The 21,517-nt window shown below is 28.6% G+C and overlaps 2 protein-coding genes across 3 annotated transcripts in view; one reads left to right on the forward strand and one right to left on the reverse strand.

Moving 5' to 3' along the window:
* The window catches only part of LOC127287452 (G-protein coupled receptor Mth2-like), an 81,705-nt gene continuing 60,188 nt past the window's right edge, over positions 1–21,517 (forward strand). The window contains exons 1-2 of one of the 2 annotated variants that reach the window (XM_051314403.1): positions 1–98; positions 442–1,217. In XM_051314403.1, the coding sequence (XP_051170360.1) occupies positions 73–98; positions 442–1,217 (802 nt within the window). In that variant the 5' untranslated portion in view covers positions 1–72. Of the gene's footprint in view, positions 99–127; positions 1,218–21,517 lie in introns of those variants that run through there. The other variant, XM_051314395.1, reaches the window with a different exon arrangement.
* The window catches only part of LOC127287467 (beta carbonic anhydrase 1), a 246,247-nt gene continuing 226,606 nt past the window's right edge, over positions 1,877–21,517 (reverse strand). Inside the window, exon 4 of the mRNA XM_051314483.1 lies at positions 1,877–1,904. The gene's annotated coding sequence lies outside the window, so the exon portion shown is untranslated. The remainder of the gene's footprint in view (positions 1,905–21,517) is intronic.

Raw genomic sequence — 21,517 nt, forward strand, 5'->3', positions numbered from 1 at the left:
GTTGACAGAAACAGTTCCTTTTTAACATTACTAAATTTTTTGAATGTATTGAAAAGTGCATTAAATAATTAAATGAATGAAGTTATAATGATGAAAATGTAATCGATTTAATAAATTAATATAAAATAAATATACATAAAAATGAAATTATTCATAAAAATTTTTTAATTTTCAACTTGTTAGAAATTTTTTTAGTAGTTTAAAGTCTCTGATCATTTGAGAATATTTATTATTTATAAATTGAAAATGCTACTATTAGTGTTTATTGTTAGTAAAGTGAATAATTTTAAAAATTATTATAAAATTAGTATAATTTAATTTTAAACAATGTAGTTTAAATCAGCCTTATTTATCCAAAATGATGATTAAAATAAATGTAAATATAAAAACGGTGGTAACAATGTGTAAAAGAAAAGTTGGAATACTTGTTTTATTGTACAGTTTTGTAATGCAATGCTGCTGTGAAGAAATGAAATATTCACCCTGTCCTGCTTCACTAACAAAACGTCTCTTTAATTACACCATACTGGCCAACAAAACTTTGACCGATCGACAAGGATCTTACTCACCAGATCTTTATTGGATTGATGATAACAATAATATTACTTATGGATGTATGTGCAATAACTTATCAAAACCATGTATTAGAAAATGTTGTGAAGTTGGAAAAGTGTTGAATGGAAGTTTATGTGTTGATTTTACAACAGTCAAAGGATCATTACCTACACTAAGACTTGATAAACAGAACTTAGATCGAGACCTATGGGGAATTAATAATTTTGAAGAAGCTTTTCATATAGTACAAAGTATGATTGTGTGTCCCAATGGTTTTAATAGAATAATTCTTAATCCTGAATATCCAGAAGATATGTTTTTTCTCTATAAGAATGGTTCGCTTCAAAGAAGTTCGGAGCAGTATTATTTACCTTCTGATTATTGTTTGGATTGGACAGATTATATATACAATTTCTCAGCTATACTTTGTGAAGATGATAGCAAAAATGTTGCCGAAAGCACTCATCCGATTGGCATGATTATTTCTATTCTATTTCTCCTAATTACGTTCATGGTATATGCAATTGTACCCGAACTTCATAATTTACATGGAAAGACATTAATGTGTCACATGGCTAGTCTTATTGCAGCATATACTGGTTTAGTTATTCACAAGTTTGACTTTGAATATCTATCACATAACAATACCTGCATTTTTCTAGGTGAGTACATACTTTTTCTTTAAAGTGGCAAATAAAAATGTCCTTTTTGTATTCAGCTTGCGTTACAAAGTTTTTAAAGTTTTGTAACAAACTTTGTTGTGTCAATAATAATGGTTCATGTGCATGTTCATGAACTTTCTATTAGTAAGTGAGTTAATAAAACATTAAAAAATTTCGCATTTAAAAAAAACCATCTGTAATAAACTGACCCGTGTTGGGGCATGTTGTAACAATTATAATTAAAACGCAATATTATAATATAAAATTTTGAATTTATGAAAAAAATGTCTTTTTGCAGAATGATAAATATAATACAAGTAATACATTAAATTTTTGCAAAATGTTTTAAATATTAGGGTCAACTAATAAAATTTTTTTAAATGAAGGTTCGTGTTGAGATATGTAATAAAAATTTTGGGCATTTCCATGAAAAAGCAGACATTTTATCCGTGCGCCACGATGGCTAAATATGTGTGTAATTTTTTAAAAATTATTATAAAATAAAAATTTTTCTTTTTCATGAGAAATATAAGAAAATAAAAACTTTATTGGGTACACTTTAAAGAGAAAGAAAATATACTTCATAAATAATTTTTAAAAAAATATCAGGTGTACAGGTACGTGATTGAAACCCTTCCTGAAGGGAATTACTTCGCAGCCGGAAATGTTTTTGCTACAATTTTCACCCTAGAACAAAAAACAAATTTTAATAATAATTAAAATGTTTAAAATTTCGGTAAAAATGATTTATTACAACTTCCCCCTATTAGGGGAAGGTTGGGTAATGGGAGCTTTTTAATTTCAAGTACATAGAGACTTCGTGGAAATAACTCGAAAAACTTGGACAGTCTTCCTGTGTGTCATACCAAGACAAATGGTCACATTTCTGAAAGATTTGTATAAACTACATGGAAAAATCAAGTTTTCAAGTTTTTCTTCTTGAATGGAAAATATTTCCGGAGATCAAAGTAAATGGCTAAAAATTTATTATTTAATTATGTTTTGTGATTTTATTAGAGATAAATATGTGTAGATTTTGATAGCCAGCCAGAAGAGTTTCGTTATCTCGATATGGCTTTTCTTACTTTTTTGAAAATTAAACAAGATTCATTTATAAAATTTGATATTGTTGCATATTTAATTTCTCAGAATCCATATTTGTGTTTTATTGTCTAAAATGTGTTATTATTGGATATTTTAGTACAAAAGAAGTTGCAGGTCTTTTTTACGTCTTAAATGTTTTGTAAAATGTTCATCTGTCGAGAATTATTAACAAAAAAAAATATCGAAAGAAAATAAAAATTTTATCATTTTATTGGAATTTTAAGTAAGAGCTCCCAATACTTCACAGGTGGGGTAATAGGAAAAAATACATTTTTTTAGAAAAAATTTTTTTTTACAAATTTCCTTTCTTTCTTTTTCCAGGTTGAAAAGTTCCCGGTAGTGACTACTGGTAGTACCAGTAGTCACTACCTGTACAGACACTAACGGTAGTTTCATTTTATTTTTTTATTTTATTTAGATTTTCTGCGTAAACATTTTTAAGGTTTTTACGCTCTCTATCCCCAATCTTTAACCTCACTTCTCAAAATCCCAAATTCCAAAAATCCCCAAATTGCGGCCAGTAGCCAACTTTTATTAGAAGTATTCGCATTTGCCTGACCCTTTCTTGATCCCGGTTTATTGACTGTCGAGTTATGAATGTACATTTAAATATTCATCCAAATGCACAAACATATCCTTGACGTTAAACCTCCCGCTTGATATATCTCGATCACTGTGAAAACACCAGGGCTATAGCGAGCACCGAGACTGTCACCCATCTAAGTACTAGCTGTACTCAGCTGTGCTTAACCTCAGTGATCGCAAGCCAAGGCGATTTTTTTGCTAATAATAATTAGGATTTTACCTCCTCCTCTTAACAGAAAGAAAAAATATATTTTTAAAAGAAATTTTCATTAAAAAAAATTTTTTAATTAAAAATATTGGTGAAAAAAATTTATTTCTAAAGGAATTATTGGTTAAAAAATTATATTTTAATCAAAAATATTCATGACAAAAATTAATTTTTAAACGTGATATCTAACGGTAGTGACTGTACAGGTAGCGGTACCGGTAGTTACTACCGGTAGTCACTACCGGGAACTTTTCCACCTGGGTTAATTTCTAATTAATTATAATTAAAGATAAATAACAAAAGGAGTAAAATATGACCGAAACAATATTTTATTATAAGAATAAGTTGTTTTTTTAGTTATTTTCCATAAGGGGCTCTAATTCCCCCACCTTCCACTACAATCAGCCCCTAGCTCCCCTACATGTACTTGATCCAATTCTTGTTTGGCTAAAACTATTATTCATTTATTGAAAAACATGAACATGATTGCATACGACTTTAATTACAACAGAATCTTTTTATAATATGTGTGATTTTAGATAAATCTTTGAAGGTTGCGCAGTAGCTTTCTTGAACATTTACGACTGGACATTTGTTTTTAAAGTACCCAGTGGGCAAAACGCCATGTTCGTTCTAAAAACGTTTTTGGAACGTTTCATGTCCGCCAAATAATGTTCTTAAAACGTTTTAAGAACGTTTTTCGAACGAACATGTTTTTTTTGTCCACTGGGTAGGTATAGTAGAAAATTACGTATTAGAAGAATAATTTAAATTCAACAAAATTTTTGCAGCAATTTTTTCATATTAGACTTGCTATATGTAGTCACGTACAGAAATTATGTTAAATTTATTTTTGGAACGTGATCGTGTTCATATCTCTGTACAGAACCTTATGCAAGAATTTACAGTATGGGAGGCACAAACTTACAAGGGAGTGTCCTTAAACTATGTAGTCCTATTTCCGCCACTTTTTGACCCAACCTGACTCTTTGTGTATAACATAGTATTTTTCACTGCATAGCAGCATTAAAAGTAGATCAATTAAAACAAAGTCAAATATTTTCAGACAACTTTAAGCACATAAAGTATCCCGAAATCAGCTGAAAACGCTGTAATTTTAATAAGTCATAATATTTAATACATTATCAATTATTTAATATTATAATATTTAATACTTTTATAAACAAAAATTATAATTTATTTAATTTAAAAAAATACCTATTTTATAGTTGAAGTTTCGTAAACGATTGACGATTTTAGCAAAAAATATACGGTCAGCTTGCAATAAATGATTGTCAAGTTTGCAGAAAGCTTCTTGCAATGTTATGAAAATATTTTTAATTTAGATATTTTATTTATTTCTATTTTTCATTTAATTATATTTAATAAATAAGTTAATTAAAACTATCATTTTTCTCATTCTTGGAAACTCAAAAGTAGTTCAAATATATAAAAAAGTTAAAAATATAATCCATCCATCTAGCACCAATTAGTCTAACGCCCACTACAAGTAAAATATATGATGCAACTATAAATAATTTAATAACACGCTTTTGTAATGAAAACAAAATATTTCCTGACAATCAATTCGGTTTTAGACATGAACAATTCTTCTATAGGCTCTATGTTATTTTAAACAATTCTTTACAATATTAAACTTATACCACTGAAAAAAAATTTACAATCCACTTTATACTATATGAAAATTTCTGCCGCGTTGCCAAAGAAATCCACACATGGCGATTATTTCTGTAAAAAAAGAATATTTTCTTTATTTCTTAAGTTAAAAACGCATATTAGTTTTTTAAAGGGGTTAGTACCACATCTTTTTTCAAAAAAATCGATTTTCTATAAACTGCAGATTCTTATAATAGATATATGTAGAAATGCTATGGAAACTATTATTTTGGTTGAAAACTTTGGTAACATAACGAAAAACGGTGTACAATGTAAAAGTCCTACGTCAACGGAACATACACTTCGCGCGCACAATGTATGCTTTTATATATAATTATAGGTACAATAAGAATACTGAATTATGAATCAGTCTACAAGTGCGACAAGGACGCTTTTATGTGATGTTCTATAAGCGTGTCACAGTGATTTTTTCATTTTTTGAAGACTTGTAACTTTTAAACAGAAAGATGAAAAAAAATTTGACCTATATTAGAGGATTTTTTATAAACAATTGAAATCTTAGCCAATTGTTTATTAACAGTCCACTAATTTAAAATACTTCATGTAGGGCTCGTTGGATGCGGAATTAAGTCAACTTTCATTAAATTACGTCAGAAGTACAATAACTATATTTGTCTATAAAATATATCATTTTTTATTAACTTTAATAATTAATTACTCTCTAAATTTGAATCAGCTAAAATCCGCTGATTGGCAGCGAATAGTCGCTGATTGAAAAAGCTATAAGTATGCAGCTGCGAATCAGCGACTAACAACTATTTCAATCAGCGGAATACTCCATTTTAAAAATTAATTTATCTTTCCGACGAAAATGACTGACGTTCGCCGATTCGTGTTTCGCTATTTTATTAGCGACCTGTTTCGGACAAATGTTCTTGTGTGTTGCTTTTAGCCTGCTTTAGTTGGTAAACTCCTAAAGTCATAAATCTTAATTCCTCAAAGGTCAATTTTGGAAAATCGGTCAAGGAGTCTTCTGTGACTGGCAACCACATTACTCTTTTTTTACCATCCTTGTAGTTCCACACGGTCCTTTAGTTTATTAGGACGAGAAACTAACTAAAGCATTCTCTCAGCTATTATCATATCATTGGGATTATCTTGAATTCTGGGAGGCCGAAAAGCATTGCAAAGAGCACAGACAAATCTAACATAATCTCTTATGTATAGTATTTGACTGTTAGGAAATACATAACTTAAGGAGGTTATAGGGATTGACTGAACTAATCAAAACAGAAACCATTATTTTATGATTTAACTTTCTCGGTACTGTGAAACGTCTGGCAACACCACATTACGTCAGTCGAGTTGCAAATGGCTGCTATATGACTTGTTTACTTTAATAAAACAATTATCCCTCTATTTAATTAACTTTAATTTAATTTTAAAAATGTATAATCAATTTTATTTATTAACTTTTATTTTCTTTTTAAATATAGCGTATTTTATACGTGCTATCAAAATCAACATTTTAAAATTTAGCGCGCAAAATTAACGTATAATATGCATGATCAAATGTGCAACGTTGCCAGACGTTCTGATAGCTGTTCAATTTAACGTATAAAACGTGAAATATTGTTAAAAATTAATTTATTGTAGCTCACACAAGAACCTAATAACACTTTTTTAAACAGATATTTAATCATTAAATATCTGTTTTGTATTAAAAAAAGTTACATCAATTTCCTAATGTTAATTATTTTGTGGTGAGTAAATATCTATGAAAAAGTACTTAATTCCCATAAGACACAATGTTAATTGTTAAAAAACAAAAACGCTTATAACTTTTTTCACAAGAACCTAGAGGTCTGAAAAATTTAGCTACATAATTTTCAAACATTTATCTAATAGTGGACCAAGTTTCATTAAATTACTAATGTTAATAAATTAAAAATTGATTTTAAAAAGGGTTTAATAAAAGAGTTGAAAATTTAGGGGGTTAGTAGTTCGAAGAAAATGTAAAAAAATGTAAAAAAAATGTACCTTTTTTTAAAAATTTTTGTAAGAATTATATTAATATAGAATAAGAATAAATCCTTATTTATAAGGATAACGCCCTACAAGTTTTAATCAACCCGTTAACTGATTCGACGACCCAGCGAACTTTTGTGACAAGCCTTGATTTGTTTGTCTCAGAAACATCATGTTTTTTTCCTTCCTGTAATAATGTGGCATCTTAGGAACAAAAGCAAGGTCTTCTATAAGTTCTAAAGAATCGCGAAAACCTCGATCTACTACAAAAATCGTATCTTCTGGCAGCCATTCACGTAATTTCTTACCATCAGATCTTAAAAGACTATAACTTGCACATAGTTTAGCCCTAGGGGTGAGTAATTTAACCACGAAGTTTGTTCGGTTTTTTCAAAAACTATCGGAGAGGGAGGGGGTTGAATTTTTTTGAAAAATTTAAACAGTGAATTTTTGAAGACTTGTAACTTTTAAACAGAAAGAAGAAGAAAAATTTGTCCCACATGTTTTCGAAAGGTTTTTTCCTGCTCTTTCGAATGGTGCAAATTTTTTTTTTAAATTCAAATTTTGACCCTCTTTTTTGAAAATTAAACATTTTTTCGAATTATTTTTGAAGTTCGGTCCTTTTTATTTTTTTTATTTATTTTTTTTTAAATCTAAAAATGTGTGTTTTCACCACAAAAAATATTGAGATGTCCTTTTTTGTTATTTTCGAGATATTAATTAATTAATGTTAATAAAAAATGAAATATTTTACAAATAAATAAAGTTATTGCAATTCTGAAGATACCAATTGAAAGCTGACGTAATTCCGCATCCAACGAGCCCTATATGGACTATTTTAGATTGGAGGATTTTTTTATAAACAATTGCCATGTTAGCCAATTGTTTATTAACAATCCACTAACCTAAAGTACTTCATATAGGGTTCGTTGGATGCGGAATTTTGTCAACTTTCACTTAGTGACCCTTTTTTCTGAAAATCAAAAATTTTTTTGACTTTTTTGTTAAGTTCGGTCTTTTTTTTTAAATTTATTTTTATTTTTTTTGAAAGTTAAAAATGTGCATTTTTAGCTCAAAAAAAATTGAGATGTCCTTTTTTGTTATTTTCAAGAAATTAGTTAATTAATTAATTAATGTTAATAAAAATTTATATATCTTATAAACGAATAAAGGTATCGTAATTCTAACGTTACTAAATGAAAGTTGACAAAATTCCGCATCCAACGAACCCTATATGAAGTACTTTAGGTTAGTGGATTGTTAATAAACAATTGGCTAACATGGCAATTGTTTATAAAAAAATCCTCCAATCCAAAATAGTCCATATAGGGCTCGTTGGATGCGGAATTACGTCAGCTTTCAATTGGTATCTTCAGAATTGCAATAACTTTATTTATTTGTAAAATATTTCATTTTTTATTAACATTAATTAATTAATATCTCGAAAATAACAAAAAAGGACATCTCAATATTTTTTGTGGTGAAAACACACATTTTTAGATTTAAAAAAAAATAAATAAAAAAAATAAAAAGGACCGAACTTCAAAAATAATTCGAAAAAATGTTTAATTTTCAAAAAAGAGGGTCAAGAATTGAATTTAAAAAAAAAATTTGCACCATTCGAAAGAGCAGGAAAAAACCTTTCGGAAACATGTGGGACAAATTTTTCTCCTTCTTTCTGTTTAAAAGTTACAACTCTTCAAAAATTCACTGTTTAAATTTTTCCAAAAAATTCAACCCCCTCCCTCTCCGACAGTTATTGAAAAAACCGAACAAACTTCGTGGTTAAATTACTCACCCCTAGGGCTAAACTATGTGCAAGTTACAGCCCGATCCAATAAACTTTTTTTTACTTAGTTCGCAACAGGAATTTTACCCTATACATATATGTTCCATCGACTACCAAAATGCAAGCATCTTTCCCCATTTGCAAGCAACACCTTAGCCATACTAGTAGTATGCTTTTCAATTACTGATTCGTCAGAAATGTGATTTATACCAAGAAACTTAGGAACAAAGGATAACATGAGAGCTAACCTTGCGCTTGAGATGGCTCTGCCTATTTTTCGTTTACTTATTGCAAATAAAACTGATAAAATACTATGCGAAAGGCCTGTACATAGTTTTACCAATAATAGTGCTAAGCAAGCCCGGTCCTTGTGTTGAACGAATGGTACCAGATATGTATTCTATAACCGTCTGAAATATTGATCCTTTTATAATCCTGTAAGTCTGTAATATTCATCATCACATAGCACATTGCAAATAAAACATCTAGATTGACTTGTCGTACATCTTCATATTGGAGGTTTCAGTTTCTTAGAAATAGAAGAATTATCTGTTTCAGATGCATCTAATGATTCTTTTTCGCCTGAAAAGTTAGATGATTCTAATTTTTGAGGCGAAGAATTCACTTATGGATCTTCAGCACTGGATGACCCTCTTTTTTGTTTTGACACTTCTGATTTCTCAACTTTACATTTCTTATTTGCAAATAGCCGACAAGCATTACATATCTGCGAATTAATAGTAATATGCTATTAATATTATCTTTCAATACAGTTAAAATACTTTTGTCTTTAATTGACATTAACCTGCGATTAGAATTCACCCGTTGTAAACAACAGGGACAACTTTTTTCTTTTCCCATTGCTAGTCTTAACTAACAATAATATTATCAATTTGAAGTATTATTTAAATCACAAAAAAACTCTTTGGAATTATTTCAAAAATAAATGTTAAATGACTGTATCTAAAGGAATTGTAAATCAAATGACAAACGTTTTTTTTATCAGATGACAGTTTTCACAATATGAGAAATCGAAACCAGAATGACTTTACTCATATATAAAGTATGAAAAATGACAACTTTTTTTTACCAAAAGAACAATTTTTACAACACAAGAACTCAGAAACAAAATAATTTATTTAAGCAATAGAGTACTTAAACAAATGACAAACGTTATGCACCAAACAAATAACTTTCTGTACAATACGTAAGAACTAAGAAAAAGTAAAACAAATGACAGTCGTTTTTGAGTAATAAAAAAAGCTTTAAAAAATGTGAGAAAGATAAATCAAAAAAAATTTACGTGATAGAAAGCGAAAACAAATGACAAATGTTTCTCATTAAACTAATTAAATCCTGCACAACATGTAAGAACAAGAATCAGAACAAATAAAATATTTCAAATAATAAAAAAATTGTCAGGTTAAGGAGAAAAAAAATACTGAAAACCCTCAAAAACACGGGTTTTGGAGACTTTATTTCCACTTTACTCAAAATCCTGACGTGATACGCAATTTTATAACCCGGGATCGTGTTCAGGACACAAAAATAAATAGGAAACCACCCTGACATCTCAAAAAAATACCTTGTAGACTTGTTGTGTTGGTGAGACAGACAAACAGAGAGCGCTTATCGAAGACTGGATTCAGTGCAATGCTTGTCACCTTTGGCTTCATGAAAATTGCACTGAATTTAATGATAAATGTTCGAAATGTGGTCAGAAGAAGAAAAGAAGACATTAATCACTTTAAATAAAGAATTCTGATAAAGCGAAAAGCTAAAGAATGATTTTAAAGTATTGACCATCTCTTCCGTACACCTATGGCCATCTCCCCCGTACATTCCGGGAGAGATGGCCAAACGTGTTTTTTTTTAAAATATTAATTTTAAGATTGTTTACATTTAAAAAATTTATCATTTCTATTATTATTTGTAAGTTAAATGTTCAATGTCTAATTAGCAATAAAAGTTAATACATAAATCACTTTCTTCTTATTTTTACAAACCTTTAAAAAAACTATGGCCAACTCCTCCGGACTTACCCTAAAGAAGGGTGAAACCCACCCTTAAAGTTCACTCCTAAAAAGTATTTTTTTCCTTTTTTGAGAAAATACCCTCTTACGCGTCAAGATATATTATATACATTTATTTGTATATTTTGTTTTATTGCATATTTTATTTATGTTTTAAAGAAGAGTCACCACCTGCAGTTTTAGTTCTTTAAATTTTAATGATCGCAAGAAGTTATATTTTGTTATGGCATTATTTCGGTCCTAAAAACATACAGGATGGTAAAAAAAATGTTAATTTTTGACCATTTTAGAAATTAAAATTTAATTTTTTTGACCATCCTATATGTTTTTAGGACCCAAATAATGCCAAAACAAAATATAACTTCCTGTAATCATTAAAATGTAAAGAACTCAAAATGAAGGTGGTGACTCCCCTTTAGAACATAAATAAAATATACGATAAATTAAAATATACAAATAAATGTGTACAGGGTATTCCAAAAGTATGAAAACTTGCAAATATCTCGAAAAGTACGCAATTTTCATGATACTTCTTTTTTCACTGTTGGGTCCCGGGACCAATTTTTTGGCTTCAAAAATGTATTTTTTTTTGGAACCACTTTTGTTTTTAATATTTTTCACGAAAATGCGTACTTTCGAGATATTTGCAAGTTTCCATACTTTTGGAACACCCTGTATATTATATCCTGACGCGTAAAAGGGTATTTTTTCAAAAAAGGAAAAAAAACTTTTTAGGAGTGAACTTCAGGAGTGGTTTTCACCACTAGATGAGAGATAGGGCATTTACAAAAATATTCATGCCGAATATTTTTCAAAGTGTAAAATCTGTGAGGTACACCTGGGTACCCGGACAGCACCGAAACTTCTTTGAACCATGACTGAACCTCGCTTTACGAGGTTCGGGAACTTGAGTCGCGAGGTCCAAACAAGGTTGAGTTGATGTTTAAATGTCCGCGCATAATAAAGGTCAGTCACAGAGGTTAGCTGAATATTGGATTTGAATTTCTGTTAAATATTAAAATTAAAGATTCTTGGCATATTGTGAGGGGATATTTAAGGAAATTAAAAATTCAAGATTTGTTAAATGTAATCGTTAAATATTCTGGAAATTTAAAAGGAGCATACATACGGAAAAATAAAAAGAAAGAAAATGAATTTAAAAACCCAATGGGAAAAATTAATAATTAAATTAAAATAAAAAAATGGTCATCAAAGTATTAGTGAAACCATTTCTTCCAAAAAAGAATTTGTCTCAAATCCAATAAACAGGAGAGACATCGGGCAAAAAAAAAATTTCGACAAGAAAAAAATTTTCGATCACTGCTTATATACCAATCTAATGGCACCTCAACTTCGAGAAAGAGTGATGTTCGCCCTCCCTGTGGCGTTAAGCGAACTAAAGTCCAGAGCTAAGCCATCAACGCAGCGCGGGAACATTAGAAATATTTGATTTTATTAGATATTTTATTTTATTTTAAATATGACAAATAATTAACTTAATAAATAATTAATGTCATAAATAATTATTAATAACATAATATCATACTTAATAATTCGTTAATTAATTATTTTTAACGAAAATTTGACAAAACAAAAATTTGTGGTCAAAAAAAATATTTTCATTAAAAAATAATTTTTTTGTAAAAAAAATTAATTAACTAATTATTAAGCTAATTATTTAATTAATTTTTTTTACAGAGAAATTTTTACAACAAAATTATTTTTCATCGTGATTTTTTTTAAGACACGAATAATTTTTTTTCAAAGAAAATTTGAAAAAAAATTATTTTCTCATTGTGATATTATTTTGTGCTACGAATAAATTTTTGGTAAATTTTCGTAGTAAAAAAATCAACTAATTATTACGGTATTTAGTTAATTAATTATATTGGAGAGAAAATTTGACAAAAAAGTTATTTTCTTATCGTGACAATTTTTTTAGGCCACAAAATATTTTTTTACAGAGAAAATTTAAAAATGATTAAATTTCTCATCTTGATATTATTTTTGTGCTACAAATATGTTTTTGTTACATTGTCGTAGTAAAAAAATGAAGTAACGAGTAATTACGTTATTTAGTTAATGAATTTATTTACAGAGAAAATTTGACAAAAAATTATTTTCTCATCGTGATATTTTTTTTGAGCTACCAATAATTTTTTTACAAAGAAAATTTAAAAAAATTATTTTCTTATGGTGAAATTTTTTTTGTGCTACGAGTAAGTTTTTTTGTTAATTATATTCTCATCGTGATATTTTTTTAGGCCACAAATAATTGTCTTGGAAAAATTTTTTTTACTACGAATATTTAACAAAAAAATTATTTTTTAATGGTAATATTTTTTTTGACCACAAATTTTTTTTTTGTCAAATTTTCGTTAAAAATAATTAATTAACGAATTATTAAGTATGACATTATGTTATTAATAATAGCTCCTTGTAAGATCATAATTTTTATTAATATTTAAACAATTTAAATTGAAAAAACAAAGTCAAAAATTAAAAAGTCTGCTATTTTGTTTTTTTATCAAAAATATTTTATGGTTTTATTCATTGAAAATTTCACTGGAAACCAGTGTATTTTCTCTGATTGGCAGTGAAAATCTCACTGATTGAATTGAGGAGTCGGGAGGAACAACTCGCCGAGTGCTCGGCTGGATGCTCTTAAGCCAGTCAAACGACCCAAAATGTTCGAAAAATTGAAATTCGAAATTTTGATATTTAAAACGTATTACCCTGTTTGATATAAAAAGGCGCATCTTTTTTTCCTTTGACTTTTTTTCATAGGACAAAAACCGTGGATATGAAATGCAAAAAACTGAAAAAAAAATTTTCACGAATTTCATTAAATTTTTAAACTTAAATCGTCGTTTCTTTCACAAATGTTAATGAAATCACTTTTTATTTCGTATACACACTTAATAGGGTACATTGAAGACGACAGCATAATAAAAAATTAAAGAATTATTTATTTTTTAATAATAATTAATTGTCAAATACCATGTTAAATACCAAGTAAAATCCTTCATCATTTTTTGAAAAATTTTTCCATGTCAAACCCCATGTCATTTCCCAAGTGAAATTCTTTATCATTTTGCTTCCTCGTGGAGGAAGCTTTGTAGTCCTTTCGTTTATAAAACTCTTCAAAGTGGCGGAAACAAATTTTTTTCTTTATAGAAACATGTTATATGAGATCCTGATCAATTGTCCGGATGTATGTATGTGTGTGTGGATCCCTTTTTTGTTTAGAAGATAACTTTAACAGGTTTTAATGGATTTAGATAAAATTTTGTAGGCTCATTTATCATATTAATATCTCAAATCTGACCAAAGGATTTTAAAAAATACCCCAAAAAAAAATTTTATCGTCTTTTTTCCAAAAATTTTTTTTTAATCAAAAAAATTTTTAAATAGTAAAATTTAAGGTTATATATAATAAAATCGTATTCCTTACGTCAAGACGAATCGATCGATATATATAAAGTATACATTTGAGGTAAATTTAAAGAATTAATGAAAGTTAAAAAATCAAAAATTCACATTTTGGCAATAAAATTTTGCTTTCTCCACGAGGAGGCAAATTTTTTTGCTGATCGTAAAGAGGAAGCAAAATGTTCATGTAATGAACATCTGAATTTACAACTTGTTTTTGAAAAATTTTCCCCTGACAAACCCTATGTCATTTCCCAAGTGAAATCCTTTATTTGTTCATGTGCATTCTTACACATGATAGAACAAATGGATTTAAGCATAGCAAATCATATAAGATTTCATGTAGATTCTGAAATTTCAACTTAAGATTTCACATGGATTTACATATAGGAAACGATATAGGATTTCATTCGGGATTTTTCAGTTAGATGCTTTATGCAGGCGGCAGTTTACAAAAAATAGTAATTATTTGATTAAATATCAAATAATATTACTGCAACTCATCTGAAAATAAAAAAAAGTTTGCTTTACTTCTGAGTTAGAGTCTCAGCTTTTATAGTATTCCAGACGGATCTAAACTGTATATTGCTTAACATGGGGAAGACAGACCCATTTACGGAGAAGGCGAATGTTTTTAGCACGAGTCGAGCACTGAGATGAACGAAGCCAAAGGTGAATTCAGTCCTCTCCGTAAATCGGTCCTTCCCCATGTCATGCAACATATTTTTTATCACGAATGCACGATTTCGACAGTTTTGTGCCCCGTCCAGCGAGTTTAAACTTCAGGTTTTTGAGTCGGTGCCAATGACATCCCGATTAGTATATCTAGCAGACATGCAGGTACTGTCTCACAGAAAACATTGACATGCGTGCGCCGGTATGGAGCATGCGCACAGCAACAACGAAAGACTGAAAAGTGTGTTTAAATGATTTGTTTCATGTGTGTGACGTCACGTTTTTACTCCCTAGAGTGTAAATTTTTAATTTAAACGCACCCGCGCACGCCGCTCGAAAAGCTGGAGTTTAAGCTCGCTCGGTGGGGCGTAAAACTGACTAAATCGTGCATGTGTGATGAAAAATATTACTAAAAAATATTATTAATATTATTATTGATATTAATATTATATATTATTATATTATATCACTCAGCCTTCACCCTCGCGCCTTCGGCGTTTGGGCTACGGCTTCGTTCATCTCAGTGCTCGACTCGTGCTAAAAACATTCGCCCTCTCCGTAAATGGGTCTGTCTTCCCCATGTTAAGCAATATACTATTCACCAACTGGTGGTGTAACTGTGAAACTATAATGATGATCTACATCTGTATTGAAATTTCCCATGACATTCCCCATGTAAAATCCATTATAATTTTTTTGAAAAATTTTCCCATGTCATTCCCCATGTGAAATTCTTTATCATTTTTTTGACTTCGAAAATGACATGAGGTTTGACATGAGAAAATTTTTCAAAAAAATGATAAAGGATTTTAAATAGGGAATGACATGAGAAAATGTTTCAAAAAAATGATAAAGGATTTCACATGGGGTTTGACATGGGAAAATTTTTCAAAAAAATGATAAAGGATTTCACTTGAGAAATGACATGGGGTTTGTCATGGGAAAATTTTTCAAAAAATTGATGAAGGATTTCACTTGGTATTTGACATGGGATTTGACATGGGAAAACGTTTTGAATTTTTTCCTTTGTCAAATCCTGTCTCAATTTCCCATGGGGATGGAAACCATATGCCACTGCAAAAAATTTTGGGAATTATTACCAACTTTTTTTGGTGAATATTTCATATTTTTGGGGAAAACGTTTTCCCCAAAAAAATAAGTGATTATTTTCCTAAATTTTGGTGAAGATTTCCGAAAATTCTAATGTATATATTTTCCCTAAAAAAAGTTGGTAAAGATTTCTCAAAATTCCAATGAATATATTTTTCCCCAAAAACAAGTTTGTTTCCTTTTTTTAAAGTTACAAAGCATGTTTACATAGTTTCATCTTATACATTGAAATTATCATTTTATTTTCATGAGCCTCCGTGGCGTAGTTAGTAGAGCGTTAGACTTCTAAATCTCTCCTAATGACGCTTACGTTCGAGACCTCATGATAATATTTGATAATTTTCAAGAAAACAAATTTTCATCAATAGGTACCAATAAATAATAAAAGTAAGATATAAATCCTACATGAATCAAATTTTTAAATTTTTATTTCAATTTTTTAAACTATTGATATTAATCTTTGGGAAAATTCACTAATATTTGTGGAATATTCCCTAAAATTTTAGGGAAAAGTTTCCCCAGAAAATTTTAGGGAATTTTCCACAAAATGCCCTGCAAATTTGCGTCACTAGAATTTTGGGAAATTTTAACCAAAAAATTTTTTACAGTGTGGTTTCCTATATGGGAGTGGGGTTTTTATAGTTTTTGACATAGGATAGCATGTAATATCCCATGTGGTTTCCCATGTGGGGATTTTCAATAGGGTGAGGACCTTTAAAATTAAAAAAACTTCCAGTGAGACATTTGTTTATCATAATATATAAAAACGATACGTAAAATGAAAAATGCACGTTAAAAACTTTTGTTTACATTTAAGGTCAGCTTAAGGACAACACAACATTAGTACAAACATACCACTATTTTAAATGTTATACTTCTTAAAATTCCAATTTTATAATAAAACAAAAATAATATTAATTTATCTATTTCAACTTATTTTATTTTATATTCAAAAAGTTAAGTATTAATAATTCGTTCTTGCAAGCGACTGTAAATGATTCGCCCCGTGTGGCGTTTCGCTGGCGCGTCGCGGCTTTTGGGAAAAACACTTATATTTTCAAAACTTGTAAATGAATCGAATTGAAAATTTCCAGAAAACTTCCTTATATTATGATAAACAAATGTCTCACTAGAAGTTTTTTTTTTATTTTAAAGTTCCCCACAGACTTTTTTCATCAAATGTTAGAAAACGCGATTACCGACCGTTCACTATTTATAATTAATTATTTTTAAAAAATAAATAATTCTTTAATTTTTTTATTATGCTGTCGTCTTCAATGTACCCTAATAAGTGTGTATACGAAATAAAAAGTGATTTCATTAACATTTGTCAAATATATGACGATTTAAGTTTAAAAATTTAATAAATTTTATGAAAATTTTTTTTCAGTTTTTTACATTTAATATCCAAGGTATTTGTCATATGAAAAAAAGTAAAAGGAAAAAAGATGCACCTTTTTATATCAAACATGGTAATACGTTTTAAATATCAAAATTTAGAATTTCAATTTTTCGAACATTTTGGGCTACTGATTCAATCAGTGAGATTTTCACTGTCAATCAGTAAAAATACACTAGTTTCCAGTGAAATTTTCACTGAATGAAACCAGTGGTATACTTATAACTGGTTCACCAGTGAAATTCCACTGATTCAAATTTAGAGAGCGTGTCAACCAATCACAAGCAAGATAATGCATAATGAGGAAGAATTGAAATTATTTTTAATAGTTGATTTAGAAGTCTAACCCTCTACTAACTACGCCACGGAGGCTCATGAAAATAAAATGATAATTTCAATATATAAGATGAAACTACAGTAGAATTCGCTTATAACGAGTCCGGATATAACGAGAGGTCGGTTATAACGAACAAATTTTTGATACTTGGTTGGTTTCAATGTTAATTAAACGTAAGAAGCATCGTTTATAGCGAGATGGATATAGCGAGCAATTCGGTTATAACGAGCAAACATTGTAAACATTGTTGCCAAATAAAGTCGGTTATAACGAACATATCAAATTTATTTACTTTATTGGGCAGTCTGTTTCAATTTTCCCTCGTACTAACATTGTCTATTGCCAAATGGAGATTTCAAGAAAAAGAACTATTTTATCTGTAAGTGATAAAATTGATATTTTAAAAGAATTAGAAAAAGGGAAAATCTTGTGTTCAACATGTTTCAAGTATTCAAGCGCTGTCCGCTTTGCAAACATTGTCTACATTTTTCGAAACAAATGACATAGAGGATCATTTTTTTGAACATTATGTAAAAGTAAAAAATATTGTCAACGATTATCATTTGAGAAACTATAATATTAATAAAAGACAATCTTCGATTCTTCCTTATCTTAATAGGCAAACAAGTTCCTGAATTACTAAATTGTTATAATAATAACTATTTTGATAAATTAATTGATGATATGTATCTTAGTATCTTAACCAACTAATGACTAAATACATAAAACAATATTATAAAAATTTTAATTATATACTTATATTTATTACCACGTATTTTCTAATCTTAAATTCAACTTCGTTTATAACGAACAAATTTCAATGGTCCCTTGAAGTTCGTTATAAGCGGAGTCCACTGTATGTAAAAATGCTTTGTAACTTTAAAAAATCGGACAAGTGCGAGTTACACTCGCATTAAAACCGAGGGTTCCGTACCGTTAAACCTAAAATTTAAGGGATTAAAGTGTGAAGGCATGTGGAAAAATTCCAATTTTGCTTAATTTTTCCTGTAATGTGAGCATAAAAACACATAGATAGACACATAGTCACATATAACGAAAATTATCAGTTTTTCCTTAAAAACGCTATGATTATCAACTCCAATCATGCTCACTATATTTTTTTGTAATCTATACGTAAAAATACATAAAAATGTATAAGTTTGAAGCCCATTAGATAATATTTTCTTTGTTTTTTGAAGAAAATTCATGATTTTTATCAAAAATTAACAGTTTTTTCTTAAAAACTCTATGATAATCAACTCTAATCGTTCTCGCTATATTTTTTTTGTAATCTACACGTAAAAATACGTAAAAATGTATAAATTTGAATTCCTTAAGATAAAATTTTCTTCTTTTTTTATTCGAAAAATCCATGATTTTTTCTAAAAATATGAGTTTTCCTTAAAAACAATATGATCATCAACTCCAATCGTGCTCGCTATATTTTTCCTGTAATCTACACGCAAAAATACGTAAGTATACCAAATATGAACTGTCTTGGTCAAATAGTGTGTGCGCTAGGTGGATTAAACGCTTTTTTTTCAAAATTTTTGATTTTTCCTTGACAACGCTATGTAAATTGATCCGAATCATGTTCGCTATATTTTTCCTGTAATTTTCACGTAAAAATACATAAGTGTACCAAATTTGAGCTCTCTATGTAAAAAGATGTGGCAACCAGAGGGGGGGTACATAGTCATTTTCAGGGATTTTTCGTAAAAATTCATGGTTTTTCCTTGACAACGCTATGATAATCAATTCCTATGAGATTCGCTATATTTTTCCTGTAATCTACACGCCAAATTACATATATATACCAAATTTCAGCCCTCTAGATAAATTCGTATGGCCGCTAGGGGGGGGGGGGTACATGCCTTGCTTCACTAGTCTCATTAATAGGATTCCCCCTTCGGGTACGGAACCCTAAAAAAGGAAACAAACGTTGAAAATAGTTGTGACTTATGTTATATAATAAATAAAATAAGATCTGTTAAACAAATATTGATAAAAATTTAATTTAATTCTTTAGAAATATAAATTTTTGTCTACTTAAAAATACTTATTTAGTTAAGTTATAATTAACTTATCTATGAAATGAATAAATTATATTACAAGTTACAAATAACTTTTTGTAACTTAAGTAAGTTTAAAGTTTAACTTTTTTGAAGAAGGATTTCAAAAAAATTGAGGAATATTCACCACTTGTTTTTGGGGAAAAATATATTCAATGGAATTTTGAGAAATTTTCACCAACTCTTTTTAGGGAAAATATATACATTAGAATTTTAGGAAATTTTCACCAAAATTTAGGAAAATAATCACTTATTTTTTTGGGGAAAACATTTTCCTCAAAAATATGAAATATTCACCAAAAAAAGTTGGTGATAATTCCCAAAATTTTTTACAGTGTATGTATGTATCAATGTAGGATTTTATATAGGATCTCACATAAATTCATATATTAAAATCCACATAAAATCCTATGTCATGTAAGAAACTATATAGGATCTTATGAAAAATCATATAGGAAATTCAGACATGATTTGAAGTAAGATTCGATGTAAATTCTTATAAACGTATTCTTAGATAATAAATTATGTAAATTACTACACTGAAAAAACCTAGTCTCATTTTTGCTGCAGTTCAAAATGAGTCAATTTCAACGACATAGACAGAAGCGCCACCAACCTGACTCATTTTTGCTCCACATCAAAATGAGTAGCGTATGCTATTCATTTTGAGTTCAGGTTTTTTCTGTATATGTGAAATTCTACAATTTTTTCTCGTCACATTTTTTCCTTCAATTTCTTATGTCAATTTCCTTCGTGTTTTCTCATAAAAAAACCTACAATAATTCAATGCTCAATCCTTAACCAGAAATTCTCCTATATCAAATCATACATCAAATCTTTTTTCGATTCTTGAATAAAAAATTATTACAAAAAATCTGACATGAAATCATATTAAAAATCCTTACGTGGGATCATATATATGATTGATTTGAACATAAGAAATCATATAGGATTTCATGTAAATTCTGAAATATCTATCTAAGATTTCACATGGAATTATATAAAAGAAACAATATAGGATCTCATATAGGAATTTTCAGTTGGCAGACGGCAGTTTATAAAAATGAAAAATTATTTAATTAAAAATTAAATAATATTACTGCAGTTCATCTGTGTTACATATGAATTTCGTAACGTCTTATTAATAAATTATTAATATTATTAATAATTCATTAATACAATACTTAAAAAGGGAACATTATGAAATGCAGAAAAAAATAACACATTATAAACATCATAAGAAATGCCTTTAGAATCTCTTGTAGATGTCCAAATAATTATATATTAAATATTAACATTCAATTAATAACCTAAATTTTAAAGAAGACCTATTTAATTTTCATGATAAAATTGAGAAACTAAGTGAGTTAATTCAATATAAGAAATAAAGATTACTGCATCCAAGGTATGTCCATTCAAAATGAACTGGAACACTACCACAATATTGCAAGGTTGCAATAAAGAACATTGACAAAAATAAAATTGTTAAATAAAATATATTTTTTCCCTCCAAAAATTAGCTTAATAAAATCATTGGACACAAGAAGTTTAGTGTCAGTTTGGGAGAGTAAAGAGAGAGAACTCAGGTTGGAGCTTGGAGTTTTGAGAGTTTGGAGTTCGAGTCTCTGAGTGAGAGACTTTTTGATACAAACCTCTACTTCGAGGTTGTTTCCATTTAGAGTTTTGTTTTGAGTTTTGAGATTTAAGTTGTGATTTTTGAGTTGAGATTATTGGACAAAAGAGTATTTATTTTTGAGTTTGAGATTTGATTTAAGAGTATTTAGTTTTGAGTATTTCAAAGAGTGAATAATTGAAGTTTTGAATAAAGAGAATTTAATTTTGAGTTTGATTAAAGAGTATACAATTGAGTTTTTGAGATCACTTAGTTTT

This window comes from Leptopilina boulardi, unplaced genomic scaffold, assembly GCF_019393585.1.
Source record: "Leptopilina boulardi isolate dan_hultmark-lab unplaced genomic scaffold, ZJU_Lbou_2.1 LbouV2_122, whole genome shotgun sequence".
Classification (NCBI taxonomy): domain Eukaryota; kingdom Metazoa; phylum Arthropoda; class Insecta; order Hymenoptera; family Figitidae; genus Leptopilina; species Leptopilina boulardi.